Raw genomic sequence first — 14,865 nt, 5'->3', positions numbered from 1 at the left:
ATTAATTAAACCTTTTTTTTTTTGCTGACGATTCATGTACATGTGAAAAGTTTTCTGGCATGTTTCCTAAGCATTCACCACATGCTTCTTTCTGAACACTTTCCACATTTAGTCCCTATTTGCCCTTTTTTTTTTTTTTTTTTTAGATTTTCTGTATATTTCTGGAGATTCAGAACTAAAGTAGATCTTAATGCACAGGGACATTGTCATGCTGGAACAGGTTCTGATCTTTTAGTTCCAGTGAAGAGAAACTTTCATGCTCCCAAATCCAAAGATGTCCTACACAGTTGTGTGCCTCTGTCTTTGTGGGAACAGTTTGGAGAAGAACCACATAGGGTTGGAAATGTCAGGTGTCCCAAATCTTTCAGCCACATAGTGTATATATAGGAGTCAAAGCTTACGACTTGGGGTTTCATCGTAACATCAACTGTGTTTGTTGTTTGTTTTTTAGCTAGAAAGAGAGAAAATGATGCTGGTGAAGGAACAAATGTTCACAGCTCCAGTAGGAAAAGGAGCTGATTTCACATTATTAGCTGTAAATGGGTCAAGAAACTGTATGACATTATTTAATGAAAAAAATGGTGTATTTCTGTGCTATAAGAGGACAATTCAGGACATGTGGTTATAGGAGATGATTTACCACAACTGTCCTTTGTGGATTCTCCATTACCTACCTACCTACCTACCCACCCACCCCTCCCTCCCTCCCTTCCTTCCTTCCTTCCTTCCTTCCTACACACACACTCGTTATTACGATTAAATTTTCTCGTGAACGCTGGCCCAATACGCAGAAAAACAACGCACTGGTCATTAAGTTTGATATGTAAAGATCACGAGAAAATTCAGTCGTGATCACGACAAAACAACTCGTTATGTCGAGAGCACGAGAAAAGAAGAAAGAAAGAAAAATATTGTAATGAAGGGCCTCTACTCTCTTTATAACAGAAAACAAAAATGTTAATAATTGTATATTTAATAATAGTTTTAAATGATAAATTAATAATTATATAATGATATAAGTAGTGTTTTGGATAAGCATAGTGCTTGGTTTTTTACATATTGTTTATTCACAGTGGGACTTTTAAATTATTTTTTGTGTTTAGTTTGCTGACACTCGTTACTTCCTGTTTCCGGTTGTCTCTTTTTATTGCTCTGGAAGACTCTTACTTTTTTACATTATCATTATTGACACGGTTATAAAGCAATTTTCCGGCTTGTATATGTAGGAAAAGGTATTTAAAGTCTACAAAGTTTGTAGAAAATAAAGAATGATTAGTTTATACGGAGGCGACATCAGCAACGGTCTGGAAAATGTCCCTGTTTGCATCGAAAAAGGCTTGTGTGAGGAGGGTTTGCAAAAATTCCAGGTATATTTGTGTCCTTTCTTTGTTACTGAAACGACCAAACTTTTAAAATAGTAAATTTATCTAATAATATTGGGTTTTTAATGTCATTTTTCTATTTCATTTGTTTCGGGTGTTAGAGCAGACTCAGGGCTGCAGTTTCTCTTTATGGCCACTAGATGGCAGAAAAGTCCCACTCACTGACCTTTACATCTATCTATCTATCTATCTATCTATCTATCTATCTATCTATCTATCTATCTATCTATCTATCTATCTATCTACCTATCTATCTACCTATCTATTTATCTATCTACCTATCTATCTATCTTTTCATATTGACATTGCTGTTATTTTTTGTTTACTTATTTTATACACACTTTTAACACCGTGTGTGTTTGCGCTTCAGTACACACCAGAAAACGTTCAGGGGGTGGGTTGTGACGTTGACCCAAGTGAAGTGACCTTGCCAGGCTGCTCATGCCGCTCGGCGTCCTGTGTGCCGTCCAGCTGCCCGTGCCTGCGTTTTGGCCTGGCGTACACCGAGGGATGTTTCCTGGAGCAACGTGAGGACTCGGGCGCTTCTTACAGCCAGCCTGTTTTTGAATGTGACGTCCTGTGTGTGTGCGGCGAGTCCTGCCAGTCCCGTGTGGTCCAGAGCGGCCTGCAGACCCGCCTCTGTGTTTTCCGAACTGAAAATCGTGGCTGGGGGGTCGTGACCCTGGAAGCCATCAGACGTGGCAGGTTCGTGTGCGAGTACGCCGGGGAGGTGATCGGGTTTGAGGAGGCACGGCGGAGGCAGCTCTCACAGACTCCTGAGGATAAGAATTATATCATCGCAGTGCAGGAGCACGGTGGCTCGCAGGGGCTGGGTGTGACGTTTGTGGACCCGGCCTTTATGGGCAACGTGGGCCGCTTCCTGAACCACTCGTGCCACCCCAACTTAATCATGATGCCCGTACGTGTGCACTCAGTGGTGCCCAGACTGGCCCTGTTTTCCAGCCGAGACATAGAGCCAGGCGAGGAACTTACCTTCGATTACTCAGGAGGACACACAGAGAAAAGAGTCGGTGCAGGAGATCTCCAGAGGAAAGTGTGTCTGTGTGCTGAACAGAACTGCACTGGCTTTTTACCTTTAGACATTTCAGTCCTGCAATGAGAACGCTGGGAAATCATTTCTTCCAGTTAATCATCCCTTGTTATTGTCACCATTTTATACACACACACACACACACACACACACACACGGACAATATTGCAGCTGACACGTCTCACCTGCATCTGCTGTCTCACAGCGCATTCCATGACAGCTCAGAGACTCTGTACTCTGTGACTCTATGGAGTTTCCATGGAAACGCACACAATTATTCTTTGCTGATGGTGCTACAGGGGGTAACGCTAACAGCTCCATGCTAAACCCATGTTACAGTCTGTGTGAATGGTCTCATGTTCATCCAGTGTCTGTGTTCCTCCAGAATGATGTCACTAATAGACGTTAAAATCCTGCCATTACACTCTTTAATGCCTTTAACTGTAGAATCCTCTGTGAAATAAAACTCACTGACATAAGGGGCTAAAACTCGCAGAAAAGTTCACACTAACGTTTCCGACTGGTTCTGCAACTAAAACTGTGAGGTTTCAGAAGATTAAAAACAACTGGATATTTTACAATTGTTTTGCATCTTAGAACATCATAGAATCCATAATGTTAAAATTTTGTGAGCACATTGCGATAACATTTATCTCATCTATACAACTGATCAGCTATGGGGTCGAGGGCCTTGCTCAGGGGCTGAAGATGTGGCAGCTTGGTGTGGCTGGGATTCGAACACACGACCTTCAAATGCAATGCCTCTGAGCTATCGTTACCACGTGAAAGCTGTGATGTACGTGATGTGTTCATGTTTATAAATCCTATTTCATCGTGTCCTTGGCTGTGTGACATCACTGAGCTGGATATTTGTCATTTATTGATCTTGCTGGTCTACTTTTTTAACTGTACTTTATGTTATAAACAACTTCCTTCACTGTCACAAGTCTGAGTTTCATAGTGTCCGTTGCCTTCTCCTTTAACAGAGCTCTCCTTTAAAGCCAAAGCTCAGGGGTAATAAGCAATTAAAAAGAGCCTTTGGGTGTTTGGATATAGTAACAGCACTCCCTCATCAGCGCCACACAGAGGACGGGGGCCGGAGCGACCCACTTCACTGAGCCGTCATTCTTAAATCCTGTCTCCTCTCTCTCTCTCTCTCTCTCTCTCTCTCTCTCTCTCTCTCCTCGTCTCTGCCCCACTTCCATCCAGGACCCGCCTTTATCTCAACAGCGATATTAATATCTTCATCTGGGTTAATTAGCCCCGAGACCCGAGATGGAGAGCAGGACTCCGTCTTTGGAAACGAGACCAGAACACGAGGCACGTCAGCGTGAGAGCGGATCCGCTCTGTCTGCATGTGGAGAGTAAATAATCCACAGTAACCTCCAGGATATTAATCACAACTCCACAGTCTCTCAGGTTAAACATTTCAGCTCATCTGGTCTGCTGATTATCCAAAGAATTTCAGGTTCAAACGAATGTATAAAAGTTCTGTAGGGTGGTTTTTTTTTTTTTTTGTAGAACATCAATCAGCCAAAACCTCTGACATGGCAAGAAGATTCAGAAGCCTCTAACTTTTTTATTTTAAACAGAGCATTTGTATCTATGAGGTTCTATCAAAAAGTTTCAAGATTTGCTCTGTTTACAGAAAACGACTTTTTTTAAATATTCCCCTTGCACAGCAATACAGCGCTCCCAGATTTCCTGCCAATGTTCTGGAAATCTTTTTTTCCAAGCACCTTCTGCGATTTGCTCTGTTTCTCCACAGTGGTGTGAAAACCTTTAAACTGGATCTTCTTCTTCAGGAAGTCCGCAAGAAGCCAAATCTGGCGAGTAGGGTGGGTGTGGAAGTGAGATCGTGTTGTTTCCAGCGAGAAACTCACGTGTGAGGAGACAGAGTGCGCACGTGGTCAGAATAACAGACGTGGTAACGCACGTGGTCAGAAAAGCACCAGTTGCACAGCTCCCGTACACAGGATGTGTCTTCTGGAACGCTGACTTAGAAAAATCGGTGCTACCTGTGACTCTGAGTGCAGCCTCGTGCTGCCATCTTTTGGCGTGTTACGAAACTAGTTCCGAAACTTTTTATACGTAACGTATGTTAGTTTTATATCACGTTTTATAATCACTCTCTCACTTTTCTCATAGTGTTTTGTTTTTGTTTGTTTTTTTATCGTGCTGGTTGTTGAGATTAAGTTCATTCCCAAATGGGGTTTATTTGTACAATTCTATTTATTTAGATGGAGAGATAACATTATTCATTCCCGAGGGAAATTCACAATCCAAGATATTGTCCTTATCTGGGTTAATTGGACATGATCACAAAGCAGTTGCACATTGCAGTGGTAGATTTAGGTCCCTAATGAGCAAGACAGAGGTGACCGTGGAAAATAAAAACTGATATGTCACAGGAAAGAACTCAACACAGAATCCATCTTCTTCTGGGTCGTCCAAGATGCCCTCCTTTATAACATCGCAATATTCTGTATATGAATTTGGGTTTTTTTCTAGTAAATTGGAAGACCACAGATCTGCTGTCCTTTTTTTTATTTATGTTATGTAAGAATTATAGAACAAAAATGTAAATATCAGTAAACGATGTGTATTTATCCCTGATGATGAAGCCTGGTGCGACTGTGGCCAGGAAAAAAAAATAACTCCCTTAGATGTTATGAGGAAGAAACATTGAGAGGAACCAGATTCAAAAGAGGAACCTCATCCTCACCAGGGTGACATCAAGAGTGTGATTATCAGTCATTTAAACATTACAAACACCAGATAGTGAGAAATATCCTGAGCCCCAGAGAGTCTGATTATTGGTGACGTCCTTTCTACAGTCTTCTACAGTCAGTTGGAGTTGTGGAACCAGGAGCAGCCCTAAATTAGATCAACATCTGAGATCATTATAGATTTGACACGGACTCCTCCATGCCTGAGCCTTTAAATGTTCAATGATGGAGAAACAGCATTTTTTTAAACAGATTATGCCTTTGATAGGGTGGAAAGTCTCTTTCTGATGATCATGAGTCAGGGGTGCTATAACTTTTGTTCTGAATTGACGGTTGCGGTTTTATTCTGCACATAATCGCTCATTAGCGTGCGCATTAGGCCGTCCACATTTTAAAGCTGCGCAATTATCATTTATCTCTCAGATATTTTCTTTTCCTTTGTGGATGATGTTAATGGAGTTTATTAGGGTGTTTTCCCCTCAGCTGCTTCCCTCAGTGCCATTATGAGCAGCGTTTATTAACTGCGCCTCTCTTCCGCTTCTCCGCTGTCTGTTAGGCCGCTTCCTCGGAAAACGAGTGCATGGTCTTGGCCCAGGCCTTGAGGGTCTCCCAAAAGTGATTTTTGGAACGAATTCAGTCAAGTGTGGTTGCCAGTTATCAGGCTCTCGAGCTGCAGCTTCAGTTTGACTTGTTGTGAAAATAGTCTTTTGTCTCACAGCTGCTCTGTAACTTCCTGAAACGTATCAACACACCCGCAAACGCAGACGCTTTACTGTAGAAGCTCGGTGGTGTTTCCTCTTCAGCGCAAAGAGGAACCATGTTACTGTGATCTGGAAGGGAGGAGAAGCTATACCGAGTTTCTGCGATAGACGCTCTGAAAATTGACTTCTGTCGCATGACTCATGGCATCGAATGAGTAAGCGAGTCTCCCAAGTCTCTATGGCAACGGAACGTGCGATATTGATTGGACGGCGAGTGTGGGCAGCGTTTCACAGCGATTGTTGGCCAGTGAAAGCAGAAATCCTGTGCTGCTGACGGAGCGACCTTCGGTTTAACTGTCACGTTGCCCTCGATGATGGCGTGAATCGTCACGATTCAAGTTTGATCGGTCATTCGTGAGTCTGTGAGAGTCTTAAGTGTTCGGTCCATCGGGAAGCAGGTTAGGTGATGGGGTCATGACCTCAGGTCTTAGTGGCAATCATAATATCCTGTTTCAGAAGGTTATAATCACATACACCACCATGTTATGAGTAGTAATGGGAAAATCTGATCATCCAAATAAACAAATCTTTTTTTTTTTGTCATTTACTTCATTTTGTTCCTTTGATCAAAATTTTAATAAAATGTTACATTTTCAAAAACGTCTACATACATAAACTCTGACTATAGTTTCAATAATTTATATATGTATATAAAACTGCATAGCATCTACAGGAGTCACGTGATAAAAGAATGAACATTTCAGACCAGAAGAGTCGAGAGTTAAACTACTCGATTCTGTTTCCTACAGTAATTTTGCGAAGCTTTGCACATGCACATCCAGTCGTAAATAAACGAATCACTCTGAGACGACTCGTGCTTCTGAGTCACATTGGAGACTCGATCTAAACGAATGAATCGTCATAGTTGGGAGGTTTCCTTTATGTTAAGTGTGCAATTGAAGTGTAGATTAGATGGTGAACTCGCTCCTTGTAAATCTTATGGTAATTGCATTAGAATGTTTGTGGAAAAAAGAATTGTATCACCTGCAATATTTGTACAAACCTTTATACAGCTGACCATAAGATTAATGTGCTTTCATTCACTTTTCTGGGAAGATGTTCACTAGATTTTGAATAAACTGGTGTCTCTAAGCTTCCATTACTTGTTAACAGTGTCAGACTTTGAGCTCCAGTTTAATCTCCAAACACATCCCAAACATTCCAAATGTTGTCTGTAGAGGTTGTACATTATTTTTCCAGCCCCATTTTCCTCTTGGTAAGTGGGCCAGTGGTTTATTTCGGCAGAACGGCCCATAAGCCTCGTGCACTTCACTGCAAGCTGTGAGTTTATATAAAGCAGAAGCAGCTGTATGTCTAAATGGGACAATGTGTCAAGAGCACTGAGCGCTGTGGCGTTAGGGTGGCCTACATTACACTGGTGCGAACGTTAGAACAGTAGGGCCACTTTCTTCGTTTCTTCTCTACGAAATAAAAAAAAAAAATAAATGCATCAGGGTAATAATTTGGTCAATGTGCGTAATTGGCAAAGTTTTAAAAATATTTATTGAATTTGGAAATGTTAAAGATTTAGTATGTGATTTCTAGACCTAAATTGATCATATTATTTCAAAGAAGTCTGAATGAATATGTGAAATTTTATTTGTATTGTATTGGATATCATTTATTTGTTTTTAGGCTTTAGATTTTTTTCTGACCCTGAAATCAGCTTCACAGCTGTGATCAGTGCTGCTTTGCTCTGTTCTATTAATTTTATATGGCAACACACAAGGTTTTAGGTTTAAGAATTGTGTTGAATTTGGGGAAACAGGAAGATGTTTTTATAGCAATTGTAGTTCACATCACAGGCACTAGAGGGCTCTAAAAACGACACACTGCCTCTTTAATTTTCACCAGGTTGCAGTGTTTGCAGGCTTGCAGGGTGTTTATTACTTTATCATGATTATATTTTTGATATATGAATGTACTAATATGAGTTTCAGTAGTTCTGGTGCCGGTTGCTTCGCTCAACACCTTCCTACGTCCCCTGGAGCAGTCATTTCCATCCACCACGAACTCGACGGAGATGCTGCCATCTCCTAATCAAAGCCTCTCACAATCAAATCAAGTCTAATCAAGAGGCTCTCTGTGTGAAGTGTGGCTTCAAAGCCATCAGGAGCATGAGACGGGTAAAGATGCGCGAGTGGAGCGGCGAGCGGAACGGCAAGAGCGACAGCAGCAGAAATAGAAACGGGCAGCCTGCCATGTCGGAAGTGGGTTACGTGTCTGATGAGAAATCAGATGTCGTCTACGCCAGATCTCATCCACTGGGGGTTTATAAGCTTGTGACCACACTGGCCAATGTTTTTGGTTTTTTTAAAGATGAATCTGGTTTTTTTTTTTTTTTTTCTGTGCTGTATGTAGTCCTTTTAATGATCAGTGATCGTTATAATGTCTAGTCTGAATCAGTACGTATTAGCATAGTACTGTACTTCTCAGAATAGAGAAAATACAGTATATTACTGTATATAATTAATTTGAGCACATGGCTGAAAGTGCAAGACCAGCCTCTGCACAGATTTAGCTACAATTTTAGCAGACAAAAACCTTTACCCAGTATTATAGAGGATTTTTGATCATGTTGTACTGCTCTAGTATAATAGGATTGTTCATGAACGTTAATTGACGGCCAAAAACCCCCTTTTGTGCAATTCTTTTATTACCTAAACACCATGTCATTTTGTGATTTTTATATCTATTCTGAGCTCTAAACATAGAGGCCAGATGTATTCTGTGATAATCTAAACCCTATTAAAGCCTGTACCCTTAAAGCTAGTCACCGGTTAGCATTAGATCTTTTAATTCACTTCCACACAGACCCTCTCCAGCACCACTCCAAATGACTTCTGATTACTAGTTTAGCTGACATGTTTGGTGTTTTACGAGTGTCTATTTTTACTTCCCCAGTGCTCTTCAGTGTGATTAGCAGGTTTGTCTACTGTACATCTGAGAGATTACCGCTCTACCGTTGATCAAGTGCAAAATATAAACAGTGAATCATCATGAACTACTGAATTTAACTCAGCACCAGTTTTTTTAAGTGCCCTGAATATCTTGATGAACACGAATGAACACTATACCAGATCTATGCCAATGTTGCTATATCAATTTCAAAGCTTATACTTCAGTACGATACTTTAGTATTTATTGTTGTTTTCTACACACCTTGCTCTCTGTATATCTGTCTCTTCCTTTCTGTTTGCTCTTGACTCACGTGTCTAGGCTGCTGAAGATTGTGATGAGATTACACAGGAGAACTAACGAAGGCTCCCTGGCTCACAAGAACAGCACCTGTAGCTACACAAGAGGTGCTAAATGCTCAGCTGGTCCTGCTCTCCTGGACTCCTGGTGTCAAAATCTGTGCTTCATTGTATCCTGATATTGGATGTGCTACATTAAGTGCAACATTTTCATATTGTGTAATGTGACAGCCTGCAATACACACAGCAGTACATAATACTGACATTGTGTAAATATCATGAGTCACATAATTAGTTCCTAATTAGTTTACCTGTATGCAATTAAAGTTTCCCTTGATCACCTACACCTGTTCCTGGAAGAGCATGGAGTTTCTTGTGTTCATGACCAGTTGGATACATCACAGCTTCCCAAGTAGAAAGATCTGTCTGAGTGGCTGTCCTACTTGGAAAGTCTTTCAGAATCTGATGTCGCTTCGACGCCCATAAAATAAAAAGTAAGTAAATAACAGCATGATATACGGTTCTTAAGCGGTTGTTTCTTTCTGTTTATATTAGAAATGGTCCAATACGGGGTGATTAGCTGCTACTTGAAATGTAAGTGGTTTCTGTAAGATCTTTTTAAACTGCACTTCCAAATAATTTAGATTCAATGAAGCGGTTATTGTGCACAGTATAAATACCAGATTTGCGCACACTGTATGTATAATACGCACATATAAAATGTGCAGGGTTGTGGTAGGGAGCAGAGACCAGCTCAGTGCAGAAACTGTTCTTTGATTATACTTCTCACTCTTGCAATGACTGTCTAATGGACGGTCGCTGAACATCAGTTATGTATTGGGCAAACTATCTACTGCATGGCCTTCAGACCCAAACCAGTGCGTTTGCCACACCACACTGTGATGTCACATCCACATTAGAAATAATTTAAGCCCTAACCAAGCAACTCTTTAATTCCAGTTTTTTAGACTTTGTAGCTTACATGCAGTATTCATTTTATTTCTGGGTTTTTTTGGTTTTGGTATTTTTTCCCCCCAGAGTGTGGAAAGTAGGACTTTTAGAGCTGGAATATTCTTATTTCTCTTTGCTGTAAATACAGCATGAAGACTAAGGAATATTTAAAACAGTCCCTGACAAGGCAGTTACTAAAGATGAATGTAGCAAGGAACTGTTGCATGTCTCTTTCTTTATCCTGCAAGGTTCATGTCTGCTCAGACAAGTGTATAAACCTCCAGCATACTTATTTTTGTATTTTGTTGCATACTGGACCACATTTTAAATTTGTGTGTCTTATAAACATACTTTTGTTTGTGTAAAACACATTAACTTTGTGTGTGTGTGTGTGTGTGTGTGTGTGTGTTGGTGGGGGGGGTGTAATAAATACTGATTGGATTTTCTATATTAGCCTGGCTATAGGATATTTCCTTCATGTTTTGCTGCCTCTCCATCTCTAGTCTGAGCTCTAAACCCTTCTCAGAACCTAGGAGAATACCGCAGTAGCACGTTTCCATAGTTACCACATCAGCGAGTGGAAGATACAGTATAGATTCCCACACCAGGGTTTCAAGAGCTGTTTTAGTAAAAGACCAGCGCAAGTGGGTCTCTAAAACAAGATTCAAAATGCTAATATGGGGAACAAACTCCCACATCACAGCATGCACAAAGGTTCTCCAGAATGAATTTTAGGCTGCAGAAACTTTGCAGTTTTAAATACGTCATTTAAAACTGCAATAAGTAATTTCCTTTCTGAGATTTGGGGCACTGCAAGTAATCAGACACTCATGGCTAAAATAAACACACACACACGCGCAACTTTTTGTCATACTGGACTTCACAGACTTTGTTTATTCTTTTCACTCAACAATGATTTCCATCATTACAACACTGAGGCTTACTTGCCGTACTTCCACTTTATTGCACTTATGGATTTAAAGTGTTTATCTATTTTGCATTTTCCATTTTCCTGGAAAAAAATCTAACCAAAGACTTATCAGTCATCAAGACGTAATACCGAAGAGCAGTCCGAGCACCGAAACACAGCAGATAATTAGAGCAAAACGACTAATACCCGCTGTAATAAGAACGTTTCCCTGGGGGACACCCAAAGCCATTATCGCTGTTTAATTGTCTTTTATTTTTAGTGAGGTACAACTTTGTGGTGTAGGGCAGACACAGTCTCCTCCATGCTAGGACTTAAACATGTAGAAACGACGGCATGAAGCAGGCGATCCAGCCTCACTCTATAGAAAACCATTCAGGAGTAGAAATATTTAACCCTCCCTTATCTCCTATTTAATTAGTAAAAGTTTGGAAACACCTAGTCTTATATGGTTATTGAGAGACATACATGTTCCTCTGTTTCTATCTATCAAACTAGGTAAGTGTATGAGGATTTACTTTGAAAAAAACTAATATAAAAATGTAGATGTACTTGATTTTAATTGAAAAATCTTCCCTTAGCATGAACAACAGCTTATCACACACTTGTCATCTGGACAGATAGTTTCTCCAAACATCCAAACCTGCCAGATATGTTCTTCACTGGTTGGTAATTTCTTTCTTGTGATCCAGTTCATCCCAGAGCAATTGAGTAGGATTTAGGTGTGGGGAATGGACAGGCCATTCCAAGATAGATATCGCTCTAAATAAACGCTCACAGAACTCGGACTTGCGATTCGGCTAATTGTCTTGTTGTACAGTGAAGTCGGTTCCAGTGAGCTGCAATCCAGATGGAATTGCATGGTAGTAAATTTGGAATGTAGCCGTGTAGGTTCCTTTCACCCGGAATAAATCTCCAACCCTCCCAAACAACCACAAACCATTAAGCTTCCACCTCCATGTGTGACTGTGGGGATGAGGCAGTCTGCCAACATCATTTCTCCTGATCTCCATCTTGGATAAGAGCAAAGAAATGTTCAATTTCGACTCCTCCGTCTAAAGAACTTTCTTTCAGTCATTTACTGTCCAATTCCCGTGTGTTTTCGCCTTTTGCCGAGTACGTTGGATAAAAGACAGGCATTTAATATATCCATAACGTTCTTTGATGTTTATTGTGAAGATAATAGGCATTATATTCACTCGCATTGGGCTTAAATAGGTTTTGTGCAAATTGAATGCTCTTTTAAATAGAATAACAGTTAAAATCACACTGTACATACGGTATCATTTCATCTTAAAGGTTATCATGTGTTTTATGAGTTCATGTGGAAGGGGAAAAAAAAACTGCAGTAATTTGACTTATTTTTTAAACATTTTTTAGAAATAGGAAGTCATTTTTAACAAACGTGTTTTGCATCATAAATCATAAGATCCTATGATGTTCTAGTATGCAGATGAGGCCTATACAAAACCAAGAAAAGCGTTTGTGTGTATATTCATAGATACAGGTTTTTTGCTACTGGAAAATATGGATGGTAATATTTGAATTACTTTTGGGGTTAATGCATTATCAAGCTCGGTGTTATCTCTTATCTAATAGTTTCCCTTCACTGTCGCTTCCTGCTTACAAACAGCATGCAAATTTATCACTACGGAAAATAATGAATAGGAATGCTAATATGAGCGGCTCATAGTTTTATGGTCATTGTGAAAATCCAGAAAATATATATTCAAAATCTGTTTTATATACAGTTTATTCAATGATATACATACAGGAACAAGGATGAGTCCTTTTGCGTGCAATATTCTAATGAATACAAATCCATGTATTCATTCACCTGATTTTAGGTAATTGTTCTCACTCAGACATGCTTTATAAGTGGAAGCCCTGAGCAGAGCTGATGATTTATTTTCACCTCGCACGACTGGAGCAATAAAAGAAAAAAACAGCAGTGAAATGGTGATTGAATGGGGATCAAATCGAGCTCGTCCTTGAAAATGAAACATAACGCAGCCGAGCTCGTTCATACCCTCCACCCATTCAGTCATTCCCTGCAGAATAGCATCAACAATAGATGCACAGTTACTTTATGTTCTCTCTTGTGTCTCTGGTCTGAACTCACAAAAGCATCATTCACCCTGATGTGGGATTGTTCCTCTTCTCCATTGTCCAAATAAAATTTGAGGCACAAACCAAAAACATTTTTTCTCACTCTTTTTTTCCGTCTTTTTAGAAGTGTTTAGTTGTAAAAACAAAACAAATCTTCTGTATATAAGATTAATATTACCTCACCATCACACGGTCTTCTTATAAGTTGTTTATCCTGAGAGTTCTATTAACCACAGCAGACCTGTTTGTGTGTAATGCATTCTTTTGCAGTTCAAGTGCCTTTCCTCCACGTATCGTATAAGGAGCTGTGTGTGTGAGAAAGTGTATAACGGAGAAGGAGAGTGAGTACAACGAGTAGCTGATCAAAGTGCCGAACCATGTGCGTCCATTTCAGTGGAAATCAGGTACAATACAGCAGCTGTGCCAGTGAGAGTCAAACCATCTGTGAATATTTGCATCTGAAAGACCTGCTTCGCCTCACGTCACATCGAACACACACAAGACTGGATAAAACACCCACATACACATATAAAGGTGTGTGTGTGTGTGTGTGTGTGTGTGTGTGTGTGTGTGTGTGTGTGTGTGTGTGTGTCTAAGATGCCATATGATAAACCAGCATCCGATCCTGCGTGTGTTAACCAGTGTTCCCATGGTAGGCACTGGAACTACTGTGCTCTTGAAACCATTGATTGAGGATGTATCAGTGGAGCATCACTGTAATGCAGGATTCGGGGTATTTATTCAAAGGCAAACGGGAATATAGAATATGTTATTATCAACTTGCACAATATGTAGTTCCATCTTTAAACGTTTTTGCTTGTAATCCATGTGGTGGGTGTGGGTCGGCTTGGTGAAGGTTCTTGGGTGGTTGATATAAAGTGGTTGGAGGACCGTTATACGATATATGAGGTGGTATCAAAAAGTTCAGAGACTGGCTCTGTTTGCAAGAAAGTACTTTGTATCTGCGTTTGCTCACGTTCACAGTGCACAGCGATACAGCCCTCCAAACGTTTCTAAAACTTTGTCAAGCACGTTCTGCGATTCTTTTTTGCACACTGATTCACAAAGGTCAGTGCTTCCTGTGACTGTGCGTGCAGCCTAGTGCTGCCATCTGTTGGCATGACTAGTCTAAAACTTTTTGATACCACCACGTATACTCTCAAATCTGAGTTTGGGTGAGTCTGTAGCTATGATAACCTCACATGCCTGTTATTGGCTGATATGTGAAACCTGATGTGGTCTTCTACATTTGTAGCTCATCCACCTCCAGGTTTTATACGGTATATAAGATTTTTTTCTGTTCATCAATGTAGAATGTATTCTTCCTCAGAACAGACCGGTCGTTCTCCTCAGACGAACATGGTTTTGGTTTTTCCTACATTTATTTTGTAAACGATAGAGAGTATTATGTGTGGAAATCTCATAAGATGCTCATGACATGTCTCTATCGGCATGATTTTATGCGTCATGCTTCTGCCACATGCAAGGGTTCCTAATTAAATCTACAGTGCGTGTAGCTTTATACAATACTATCCAAAAAGCTTACAGGGAGAAATCCACCTTGTCCGCTTTATCACAATGAAAAACAGCTCCTGGCCTCTTATTTTGAATGCACAGCCATGTTGCAGGACAGAGAAGCTGATTTGGAAATCTGTGTCTGAGTTTGTGCTAAAGCTTTCCACACAAACTGTGCTGAATGTTTAATGATTGAGAAAAAAAAAGTTTTTAGGGCAAGCTCAAAAAAAAAAAAAGTAGAT

General features: G+C 40.3%; 2 protein-coding genes across 2 annotated transcripts in view; both read left to right on the top strand.

The window, feature by feature from the left end:
- The first annotated feature begins 1,119 nt into the window (after positions 1-1,119).
- On the top strand, positions 1,120-2,852 carry setmar (SET domain and mariner transposase fusion gene). The gene is made up of 2 exons (XM_046874679.1): positions 1,120-1,367; positions 1,753-2,852. Exons 1-2 carry the CDS (start codon positions 1,269-1,271, stop codon positions 2,500-2,502), a joined length of 849 nt encoding a protein of 282 aa, XP_046730635.1. The 5' UTR covers positions 1,120-1,268; the 3' UTR covers positions 2,503-2,852.
- Positions 2,853-9,482: 6,630 nt separating this feature from the next.
- Positions 9,483-14,865, top strand: part of itpr1b (inositol 1,4,5-trisphosphate receptor, type 1b) — a 115,558-nt gene continuing 110,175 nt past the window's right edge. Inside the window, exon 1 of the mRNA XM_046874641.1 lies at positions 9,483-9,614. The gene's annotated coding sequence lies outside the window, so the exon portion shown is untranslated. The remainder of the gene's footprint in view (positions 9,615-14,865) is intronic.

Source organism: Silurus meridionalis, chromosome 19 (assembly GCF_014805685.1).
Source record: "Silurus meridionalis isolate SWU-2019-XX chromosome 19, ASM1480568v1, whole genome shotgun sequence".
In the NCBI taxonomy this organism is placed as follows: domain Eukaryota; kingdom Metazoa; phylum Chordata; class Actinopteri; order Siluriformes; family Siluridae; genus Silurus; species Silurus meridionalis.
The sequence above is the reverse complement of the archived record's forward strand: the minus strand, read 5'-3'. Positions and strand labels throughout refer to the sequence as shown.